The sequence below is a fragment of the Chiloscyllium plagiosum genome, chromosome 5 (genome assembly GCF_004010195.1).
Source record: "Chiloscyllium plagiosum isolate BGI_BamShark_2017 chromosome 5, ASM401019v2, whole genome shotgun sequence".
NCBI lineage: Eukaryota > Metazoa > Chordata > Chondrichthyes > Orectolobiformes > Hemiscylliidae > Chiloscyllium > Chiloscyllium plagiosum.
The window spans coordinates 5,258,263-5,270,622 of record NC_057714.1 but is presented as its reverse complement, the minus strand read 5'-3'; the positions used below and the strand labels follow the sequence as shown (position 1 = coordinate 5,270,622).

Sequence of the window (12,360 nt, the reverse complement as noted above, 5' to 3'; positions counted from 1 at the left end):
CCCCCCCTCTCCGACAGCGAGTTGCGAAGATGCCATAGGGACATCAGTAGGTTCCGGGAGTGGGCAGAGATCTGGGAAATGGACAGCAATGTGCGACAATGGGAAATTATCCATCTGGCAGAAAGTGGAGTTGCAGGTAGATAGGATAGTGAAGAAGGCGTTTGGTGTGCTTTCCTTTATTGGTCAGAGTATCGAGTACAGGAGTTGGGAGGTCATATTGTGGCTGTACAGGACATTGGTTAGGCCACTGTTGGAATATTGCATGCAATTCTGATCTCCTTCCTATCTAAATGATGCTGCAAAACTTGAAAGGGTTCAGAAAAGATTTACAAGGATGTAGCCAGGGTTGGAGGATTAGAGCTATAGGGAGAGGCAGAACAGGCTGGGGTTGTTTTCCCTGGAACGTCGGCGGCTAAGGGGTGACCTTATAGAGGTTTAAAAAATTGTGAGGGGCATGGAAAGGGTAAATAGGCAATGTCTTTTCCCTGGGGTGGGGGAGTCCAGAACTAGAGGGCATAGGTTTAGGGTGAGAGGGGAAAGATATAAAAGAGACCTAAGGGGCAACTTTCTCACACACAGTGTGGTACGGGTATGGAATGAGCTGCCAGAGAAAGTGGTGGAGGCTGGTACAATTGCAACATTTAAGAGGCATTTGGATGGGTATATGAATAGGAAGGGTTTGGAGGGATATGGGCCGGGTGCTGGCAGGTGGGACTAGATTGGGTTGGGATATCTGGTCGGCATGGACGGGTTGGACCGAAGGGTCTGTTTCCATGCTGTACATCTCTGACTCTGAGTGAGCAAAACTACACTCCTCTGTTAAGGTTGCTCAGGAGGTTTTGATGTATAAAGAAAGATTGATAAGCTGGAACTTACTTCACTGAAGCAAAGGAGGTTGAAAGGTGACCTTATAGAAGATATAAAATCATGAGGGGTATAGATAGGCTTAATAGTAGGTGTCTTTTCCCTACCCTGGGGGATTTAAAGATGAGGGAACACATTTTTAAAGTAAGAGGAGAGAGATATAAAAAAGATATAAAAAAAAATCTTTTACACAGAAGGTGGTTTGTGTGTGGAATGAACTTCCTAAGCAAGTGGTGGATGTGAACAGAGTTACAACGTTGAAAAGACATTTAGGTAAGTACATGAAAACGTTTGGAGGGATATGGTTCAAGAGCAGGCAATAGAAACTAGTTTAGTTTAGGATTATGTTCGGCATGGACTGGTTGGACCGAAGGCTCTGTTTCCATGTTGTATGACTCGATGACTCTATGACTACACCCTTCTGCTTCTCGACATGAGCTCCCTGGTAATTGGCATATGGCTAGGGTTGGTTGTATTAATAGCATACTGATGAAGAAAACCTGAGTTCTGATGCATTATTTGCTATTTACATTGTGTCAAACTGAGTCTAGGGGATGTTGGGGCATAAAAAGAACTGTGATTGCCATTCACTGAGTGCAGTCTTGCATACACCAAAGAAGATATGGAAAGACCTTTCTTAAGAAAAAGAAAATCTGGAGGTAACTTGTTGCCTGATACAGCTATGTCCACTTTGGAGCGATTCATTTGTCAGTAGCTCAACACCAGTGAGTCAATGCTCCCGAGGCATGAATAGGGACTGTAAATTGTGGTTTATTTGCATGGTTGCTCGAAATCACCATTTTGTTTCTTTCTGGTTGATTCAATATGAGGAATTAAGCAACATTCACAAATGCATGCAAGTTTCATAGCCCATGCCTGTAGAAACTGTCAAGAGAGATTCCAAGTTTCTTACACATAGTTGAGATTAAACATTAGGTGTTAGAATTTTAATTGCTCTGCCTTTTTGGTGTGATATTTTCAGAGTGTCAGATTAAATGCTTTGTCATTGCATTTACAATCTGATTAGTGTGTGAAGCCAAAGCCAGCCTGGCATTGATCTGGCTGAAGCATTTCTTGATCACATGACTTCTAACAGGGAATAAATAAACACAATGTGTCTGCCTCCATCCTACTTATTCCATCTTGGTTGGAATTACGAAGACACAGCTTCAAATGGGCAAACAAAGGGGCAGCTAAGAAAATCTAAATTTACCTATAATTTTAAAATGCACTTTTATTACTGACAGTTGGCTTTCCCCTGTAATATTCACGTGGTTCAGCAGATGGCACTCTGCTACGACAAGAAAAGCAGTTTGCATTTCCAAGAATGATGAACTGTGGAGGCCCGCCTTTAACAGCTGTTGTTCACATCACATTGCTCCAACACAAGAATGAAAACTATAATGGGCAAGGGTGGGAGAAGACACTCTTTCTGTTTCCTGTTAGATTTAATTTGAAGGGTGAGTTTAATAAAGATAAAACTTCTGGAAAGGATGCAGCAATCAAACTCCCACTACCTGAATCGGCAGCCATCCAACAGTATCTTTGAAGTACAATGACCTCTGATCTTTCCGGAAAGCTAGCGCATTTTCGGTGTTCAGCTTTTTCAGCTCTTCCTCATTGTCCACAACAAATATCTAAAAAGAAAAAAGAATATTAAATATTATTTAGATATCACAGGAAAGTCAGGCTGATGCAGTTAGAAAATTCTAAGCAACATAAGAATGTAAGAAATACATTACTTTGGCCTTTCTGACTGCAGTGTTATTAGGAGAATATTCTAATTTTATACACTGAATACATTTTATTGTTTTTGTGCTCTAGCATTGTTTGTTCTGTCTGTACAGATAATTTAATACGTCTTTTTAATATTAATTTTTGTCTCCATAATGAATAACACTAGCCATTTTTCCAACTTTGATTTCAGTAATGGAGAGAGAGAGAGAGAGACCAACTTCACAGCTTTGCTCACAACCCAATCACAACAATATTCTAAGGAAGATGCAGGAAAACTCATGAATGACACATAATGGTCCAACATGTCTTGTATACTTCAAAATGGAGCTCTGATGTGATCAGTACCATATGTGCAGGTCAGGTGAATTGGCCATGCTAAAGTGTCCATACTGTTAGGTGCATTAGTCAGAGTAGGTCTGGGTGGGTTACTTTTCGAGGGTCAGTGTGAACTTGTTGGGCCAAAGGGCCTGTTCCCTCACTGTAGGGAATCTAATAATGTACATGCACAAATACACAAAACTAGCAAAACTATGTACAGAGCTGGAACTGAATTGCAACATGGGATTTTAGGAACAAGTGTAGACCATTCAGCCCATCAAGTCTGCTCCACCATTCAATAAGATCATGGCCAATCTTGTCATGGCTTCAACTCCACTTTATTGTCTATCGTGCCAACAATCTCATCTCCACTGTCTATAAAAAGAAAATCTATTTAAATTGAATCCATTGAATAAAGTTCAAGACTCGGCCTCCAGTGATTTTAGAGGGAAGAGAATTCTATGTACTAATGATCCTCTGAGAGAGAGAAAAGAATCCTCCTCATCTCAGCGTTAAAAGGAAAGTATCTAATTCTAAACCTGTGTCCCCAATACATACTCCCAGTATCCATCCTATCAAGCCCCCTCACCATCTTACATGTTTTAATAAGGTTCTAGTGAGCTCCAGTGAGTACACGCTCAACCTTTCTTTACAAAGTAAGCCCATCATTCCCAGGAATTCCCCATAATTGGCCACTCATCACTGCCCAATTTAAAAAAAACCCACTGCGCCACTTGGCAAAAGAACAATAGCTATGGAGAGATGCTCCCAACATCAAGACAATGCTTGCCCAATCGTGCCATACATCTCACCATAGTCCATGTTGCTCAGACCCCTTAATGATTTTACCCTGTTTGCTACAGTGAGGCAGGCACAAACTATCATTTTAATGCCTCCATTATATTTTTTATTAATTCATTCATGGAATGTGGGCACCACCAGCTCGGCCAGCATTTACACTTGTGCCCAATTACCCTGAACAAGATGGTTGGGAGCAGCCATCTTGAATTGCTGTAGTTCTTCAGATATAGAGATACCCGCATTGCCAATAGGAAGGGATTTCGAGGATTTTTTTTTTCCCAGTGACCAGGAAGAAACGATGGCATAGTTCCAGGTTAGGAAGCTGTGTGATTTGGAAGGGAACTTTCAGATTGTGGTGGTTCCATGCATCCAGTGCAACTCTCCTTCTGGGTTCCAGAGGCTGCAGGCTGGTGAAGTTGAAGGAGCATTTATGGGTAACTGCAGTGCATCTTGAAAATGGCACACATTGCACATTTGTGCTAAAGGGGCAGGAGGGAACTACTGAAGGTTGTGGATGGGATACCACACTCATCCAGGCCATTTCTTGTTTTCAATGATCAAATCCCCAGTCCCACTCTTTTGAGAACTGGCACTACCTTAGGTCATTTTTCTATTGAATATTTATAAAAACTCTTACAATCAGTTTTATTTTTTGAGCTAGTTTTCTCTCAAACTTCAGTTTCTCTTTTTTGTCATCAATCTTTGCTGATTTTTTAAAACCCTGACCAATCTATGATCTACCATTAATATTTGCCAAATGTAAAATATCTCTTTCATTTTATTACTATTTTTAACTTCCTTATTCAGTCATGGAAAATGTTTCTTTCTCACTAGAATTGGAAAGAAGGTAATCAGACAAACATTTTTGGATATAAATTATGATTCCCCCACTAAAATTTATACTTACGACTGGTACTTGTGGAGAATTGACCAAAGGTGGGAGCTCACTATATGAAGGATTGCTTACAGTCTGAGGGAGATTGCAGTAACATCTTCCTACTGGCCCTGGGAGTCCTCTTTCACCCTTTGGTCCGACAATTAAGCGACCTTTTAAATGAAAATAATGGCCAGTCAAGAACAATGTACTTATAATTTTCTTTTTGACCTGTACAGTTGATTCATTTCAGTGTACCTTTCACCTTTCTTGTTACACATTAACATAATAAGATTCTGAAATCAGACAGTAAAGTAAGCTACTTCCAATGGAAATGTATTGCATGAGGGAGTGGGAGTGGAGCTGCGCATTGTACATCAGAAAACATTTGAAACAGAACATTCTGACAGTTCTGTGTAACATTGTGTAGCCACTAGTCACATTGCTGATCATGATTAGTATAAACTAGTGTACAACACATTATAAATATCCCGCTGCTAGAGGATACTGTAATTCAAGCAACTTTCTTCAACCAGACAAATGCGTACTGCAGTTTTATACACTGCGAGTGATCGACAAGGGCATCTCTTATTCCAAGATGCTCAGTATTTGATTAACAGACTTGTTATTGGGAAAGAGAAGGATTGTAGGCCCCATCACTTGCTCTTTCTTTTGACTCCATTCTTGCTGCCTGGACAACATCTTGGTACCCTTGGCAATCCTAGGCCTCTGTCTGATTGTTTTACCAGAGGCACCTAATACTCCCATTGGCCTCCGATTGACTAACAGCTCTCAGTAGGGAGGAATTCCATCCTTGTGTCCTGAATTCTGGGGAAGACATCATGCTGGCCAGTCAGGTGCTTGTTAAAGTACTTCATTTTGTCAGGCCTTTCTCAATGAAGATGCCATGGGATTATAGGAAGGGTTTGGAAGGATATAGGCCGGGTGCTGGCAGGTGGGACTAGATTGGGTTGGGATATCTGGTCGGCATGGACGGGTTGGACCGAAGGGTCTGTTTCCGTGCTGTACATCTCTATGACTCTATGACTCCTCCTCATTAATGCTCTATCTCAGCTGCACATGATGTTCCGCACAAGGTGACTGGTATCAGCATGCTGATCACGGCATTGACCTCTCGTCCTGGAGGTCGTTGCTGTGCATTAGCCTCAGAGACATGTCTAGTCAGTAAGAAAATTTCAGGGAATGTGGCTGATTATTGTTAAACTTCACTCTAAGATACAAGATATGCTTCAGTTATCTATTCTTGGTTACACCAAAGCTGAAACGCTGTGTTATATGTGTATTCCAAATTAAGACTTGGATATCACTTACCTTCCTTATTGCTTGCTGTACCTTGTTGTTAAGCTCCTATACATAACGCACAAGAATAACACTACAACTTATATTTATCAGGTACTTTCAGCATAGTATATTTCACATAGTGTCTCACTGGAACATTATGAAAAACGTTAGACACCTCCAAGGAGGAAAGAACGTAAAGAAGTGAAGAGTACAAGGCATGGTCATCAATAAGAACAGCTGAACTAGGGGATACCCAGCAGGACAGAACTGGATGAACACAATTGTGAGGCTGGAAGAGATTATAAGGATAAGGAGGAGCGAGACACCTCAAATTCCTCTGAAAACCAATACTTAATCATTTCTCAGCATTTAAAGAAAAACGTTCTTTTCTACCAATGAGCAAAGAGACTGGGAATTACTTCAGTGTCCTAAACTCTCACTCTGCCCTTATCATACCCACACACCCTGGGATGGGGATATCAGTCACTCATTGGGTTTTCATGGGAAGTGCCCCTTTAAATGATATGGGGACAGGTTGCTTTTCCAGTGAAGGGTGTGGGCAGGCTCTTAAAGCCTAACAAAGGGCAGCTGGCTGTGATAGTTGGTAAGTGAGTGCTTAACCTAGAGACGCCCTCTTAGTAACATTTATAAATGTTTAAATTAAACATAGTTCTTACAGTTAAATCACTTTGGTTGGGAATGGGGAGGGGCTCACTCAAAAGGCCAGTATGTAATTGCTCTTGTACGCAGGCAAGGTGTAAGACATGTAAATTTTATGTTCTCTCAAATTACATTTCAAACCCAGCTTTGTATATTTTTTTCCTAACCAGACATGTTATTGCACACAACAGAGCGAACTTCCCACCATCAAAATCACAGTGGCTATTCTTTTACTTTTTAAAAAAAAGCTAACCACCATAAGCCAAACCCATGTTGCCAATTCAGTATTAAATAGCAAAGCCCATTATGCACAGTGCAAACCATCAAACGTGATGGGGATGTGGGGCAAAAGGGAAGGGGCTAAATCAAATTATGGTTGGAGGGGGAGATAAAGCACTACCTAGCTTTGCATTGTTAGCAAATCTGAATATGTAAGGCCTGGCCTCTTCATCCAAGACATTAATTTAGATTGCAAGTAGCTGAGGCTACACTACAGATCCTTTTTGTACCTTACGTGTAACAGTATACCAACCTGAAAATGTCCTCTTTATTCCTTTTCTGTTTCCTGTTCTTTAACCAATCCTCCGACCATGCATAGACATTATCTCCATTGCCATCTTGTGTACAAATCCTTTACACAATCACTTGCTGAATGTCTTTTGAAAATACAATTATTATGTTCGCTGACTCCACTTTCTCTGCTCATATCATCCTCAAAAACACATTTTTTTTCTCACTAAACCATGTTGGCTCTGTTTAGTTATGACAGGATTTTTTGAAGTGCCCGAACGTTAGGCTAACTGGCCTGTAGTTTCATAATTTCTTGTATTGCAGTGTTATGTTTGCTGCCTTCCAATCCATAGGGACATTTCTAAATTATAGGGACATTTGCAAGAGCATATTTATGCATCTACTAACTTTGTAACCATCTCTTTAAGAACATTAGGCCATGAATCCAGGAAACCTGTCAGCTTGATCTCTCTAGTAGCTTAACTTTACTAACATCAATTACTTCAAGTTCTTCACTCTAATGAAACCCTTGTGTTAAAAATCAGAACAGACCCTCTCAAAATATATTAAGAAGGTAGATCAGACCCTACTTTTTTTCTTATGCTAAAGGTAAATGTGAGGTGCTGTCTCCCAGATGCAATTCGATTAGTCAAACTACTCAACATTAAACAAAACACAATTTATTCAAATGCTGTAGTTAAAATGTAACAGAAGAAAGAAGAACTGTGAATAAATTAACTCTATTGGAAAACCTTAATAGAATAATAGATACAGTAACTATCACTAATTAGCTGTTCCAATATAGTAACATCCCATAAACACATCCTTGGACAAAGGCAAATTCTGATTTGTCTCACATGCAATCCAACAGCTCAGGAGGAAAGGCCCCAGCTTTTGGCTGTAACTGAGAGGGAAAAACAGCTTCCCCTTCAAGACCCCAACAGCAACTGCTGCTGAAAACTAAGAATCCCTGGTTCTGTGAGAGCTTGACCACACCCACTCAGGTTGCGTCTATTGTTCTAACCTAAAATAAACCCAGGCCTCACAAGTTGTTTATCTTCTCATAGACTGCTCTCCACCTTCCACCAACCTCTCTCTAAAAGGAACCAGGACAAAACGCATCTCTTAAATCACAGAATTGTCACACTTGGGTACCCATTAATTTTTGTATGCTAACATGCTTTTCATTATAGACAAATATTTGTTTAGCATCTCTGCCATTTCTTTTTTTCCCAATATAATTTATCTTCCCTCAGCTTCAAGGGTTTTACCTTGGCTTTTGATGTTTTTATGTTTAAAACACTTGTTCTTCCCAAATACTGCAACTTTAACTTGCCATTGCTTCCTGACTTGAGTTTACTCAATGATGAAGTTTAACCATTAAACTATGTTCCTTTTGTCACAAGCCACTTACCAATCATGACTGTGCACTATGGCCTTGATCTTCTCTTAAGATTCCTTCCTTTCTGCTAACCAAAACCCCTCCCAACATCACCATTTCAGTTCAAAGCCTCATCCACAGGCCTATTATATGATTTCCTAGAATTCTGATCCTAGTATTGCTTAAGCAGAGACAGTTCACATGGAACTGTATCAGTGCACATACCACACAAATCAAAACTCTTGTCCCTCACAACAATTATTCAGACACACCTTCAACTTTCTGATCTATTCACCTCCATATTTTATTTTAACATAGCTCGGATAGACATTCATTAGTTAAAGGCTGAATGTTGCAGACCTCCTTGACTTTACAACCCTTTTTACAAACCCTCACTTTACACACCCACCACAAATTGAGGCTGTTAAATGACTAATGAAGGGCTACTTAAGAGCCTCTTCCCACTTAGTCATGGTCTGCAGTCAGTGGGAGGAGGTTGGCAGTGGTTGGGAAGCCTGGTAGGTAAAGGGGAAGACTCCTTCAATAGTCCCTTTTTCCAAACAAAGTCCTCTGTCAGTGTCTGCTCCCCACCCACATGTCCTCTCCTCACTCCGCTTGGATTGGCTTCTCCCTTCACACTCACCCCCCTGCCCACCAATGTCTTTCAATCCTGGCCCACCAAAAATCATCCCCACCCCCGTGTCCCAGATTCATATGCAGTATTGGCCCCCAATGCTGGTATTGTGGCTCAGACCAGACAGCTGCCTGCTCTTTAAGGTGGGTCTTCCTCCCAGCTGGCAGCAGGAGGTGGGATTCTCAACCCATTTAATGCTCCTCAGAGTTCATCAACTGCATGGCAGGAAATCCTGCCACCATAATATACTGCTTTGTTACAGTTGAGGCTCTGCTCATTAATTTAGACACCAAATGCTCATACCCCCTCAGTAGAACTTCTTTGTACTTATGCAGCTGCTTTCCACAGGGATCTTTGTCCTTTTATACAAGTTTCTTCTGCCACAGGCATTTGATAGACAGCAGAACCTTCTGAACTCCTGGTTGTGCTACAGACAACATTCATCCTTCTGTTTATCCATTTCTGTTCTGCTCTTATTCCTTTTCACTGTCACCACTTGAAATATTTCCAGTCCCACAATTAATGCCATGGTTTGTTTTCCTGACTTCCCTCGTCCACAATAGGAGCAAGATCCTTATACCTGTTGGCAATGAGGAAAAGCCCTGAGTTCTCCTTACTTGCTTTATTTGTGGCCAAAGCCTCCTGCCCCTGACCGCTAACATGACCTATGCCACTGAGACATCGAAGAGGCCATTGAATGATTATTTGGATAGAAATGCTGTGCAGGGAGATGGTGAAAAGGCAGGAGATTGGCAATTGGTAATAGAACCACTGCAGGCATGGTGGGCCAAACAGGCCTCTTTCTGCATTGTCGCAATTCTCTGATTCGACAACTTCCTAACCTAAGGAGTTGATATGCCCCTGCATCAAAGTGTCCAGGGAACATTCCCTTCCCTGATACCTTGCAATATCTGCATCTCATTCTCCAGCTCAACAACCGAGCGGACACTCTTGCAATGTGTGCATGAACTGCAGTCATTATTTTGTGGGAGCCTACTTTTCTGTGCAAACTCTTACATGTTGCATTTGCAGCACAAGACTGCATTGACATCCCGAAATAATGTTACTTTATTTGTAAAATCATTTAAGATTTATACATTTAGCCTATAATTTGTATTATCTTTAACTAATCACCTAATTTGTTTAAACTACAGATAATTGAATTAAGAACTTATCTTGACACAAACTAGAGTCAGATACAAATACCAACACCTCCACCCCTCCCCCTGCACTGCAATCTCACTCAGTAAATTTTCTGTTTATGACCATTCTATGTAATCACTCTCTATTTTACTTTTTCTAATATGATTTTTTTAGGAGGGTTGATACTTCCACTAAAATAGTGCATGGAGGTCATCTAGTCAAAACTGTTCACTGAGAGATGACAGCAGAGAGCCAGATTTTGCAGTCAGAGGTAATCTAGCTTTTCAGTCAGGAGCACAAGAAACCTGCAAGCAGGAGGGAACAAGGCAAGCAAGTGTGTAATGTCATAATCCATCAGAGTATGACACAAGAACTGAGGAGAAAATAAAACAAACTGGAGGAACAGGTACAGAAAGAGAATGGAACAGAGGAAAACTTTTCTGATCCGGGGGGAGAGAAAATAAAGATAGAAAGGAAAGATAAAGGATGCAGTTGAAAGTTACCATTTTTAAAATTTCCAACAACAGTTCACACTGAAATAATTAATTTTTAGAGTCAGCGAGTTTGTTTGTAAGTAATTACTGCACATACCATTATTAACTGGTACTAAGACTGAAATGAACAGGATTTTCTATGGTGGTATTTGGTAATTATTATACAGAATTCACAGTTAATTAATGCACAAGTTTACAGCATTCCATATTTTCAATATAGCGATATACAGGCAGATACTGTTTCCCTGAAGCTAACAGGTGTTATTTATTAGAATCCCTACAGTGTGGAAATAGGCCCTTCAGCCCAACAAGTCCACACCAACCCTCCGAAGAATAACCCACCCAGACCCATTTCCCTCTGACTAACACACCTAACCTATGGGCAATTTAGCATGGCCAATTCACCTAACCTGCACAACTTTGAACTATGGAAGGAAGCCAGAGCACCCGGAGGAAACCCATGTAGACACGGGGAGAATGTGTCGCCCGAGGCTGGAATCGAACCTGGGACCCTGGTGCTGTGAGGCAGCAGTGCTAACCACTGAGCCACCGTGCTGTTATGGACCAAACCAGAACCCCTCAAAGAAGGTAGGTCAGACCTAACTTTTCTAGTTGTTTTAAGCAGGTGTAAAGTGGATATTCCAGAAGCAATACCACTGGCCCAACCACTCAGTTTTAAACAAAACTATTTATTTACACATGAGCAAAAGAAAACTGAATATGACTTTTAAAAACCGAATCGACTCTATCACAACTTAATGATGCTGGTCCAAATGCTTGCAACATCGTCATAAACACCCCCTTGGCAAAAAAGGTAAATCACACACATGTTCTTACACGAGAGATGTCAGAGAGAGAGAGAGGATCAGCATAGAGTTGTTTCTTTGACCAGCAATCTTGAAAACTGACTGTTTGCTAAACCCAAATCAAACCAGAGAAAAGCTGAGCTGGGAGAACTGGCCACTCTCCTTTCATTGTACAGTGCTTTTTAACATTCAACTCGAAAGCCTTTTTCCTGAGGCAGTATCTGTTAGCTATAATCAAATTGACCCTAAAGCCCATACAAACCAGACACATGGAATCTATGCATTTATGACCCCTATGAAAAACACCAAGGACAATCTGACCTTGTTAAAGAAGCAACATCATCAGAAAGTAGAGCATCATAAGCCACACAGCAAGGTTTGGATATTTGAGTTTAATCTTGTGTCAATTGAAATGGCTGTACTTTTTGTTTATAAATACTGATGAGCCTCAGTCACCTCACTATTATTTTGAAAGGAAATTCTCAGTCAATATTTTTTCATATCTTAAAACAATTATGTTTTAATTAAACATAATTTTTTTTAAAAAATTATGTCTTCCTTGGCTGGAAGAAGACAGAGGGTAGTAGTTGATGGTAAAGGTTCATCTTGGAGTGCCGTTACTAGCGGTGTTCCGCAAGGATCTGTTTTGGGACCATTGCTGTTTGTCATTTTTATAAATGACCTGGAGGAGGGGCTAGAAAGTTGGGTGAGCAAGTTTGCGGATGATAGGAAAGTCGGTGGAGTTGTTGACAGTGAGAAAGGATGTGTCAGGTTACAGCAGGATATAGATAAGTTGCAGAGCTGGGCAGAAAGGTGGCAAATGGAGTACAATGTAG

General features: G+C 40.8%; 1 protein-coding gene across 5 annotated transcripts in view; it reads right to left on the bottom strand.

Annotated features, from left to right (window-relative positions):
• colq (collagen-like tail subunit (single strand of homotrimer) of asymmetric acetylcholinesterase) overlaps positions 1 to 12,360 on the bottom strand; it is a 116,146-nt gene that overhangs the window by 15,981 nt on the left and 87,805 nt on the right. For all 5 annotated transcript variants that reach the window (XM_043689504.1, XM_043689507.1, XM_043689506.1 and 2 more), the window contains 2 exons: positions 4,628 to 4,767; positions 2,382 to 2,501 (listed from right to left, as the gene is read on the bottom strand). In XM_043689504.1, the coding sequence (XP_043545439.1) occupies positions 2,382 to 2,501; positions 4,628 to 4,767 (260 nt within the window). The remainder of the gene's footprint in view (positions 1 to 2,381; positions 2,502 to 4,627; positions 4,768 to 12,360) is intronic.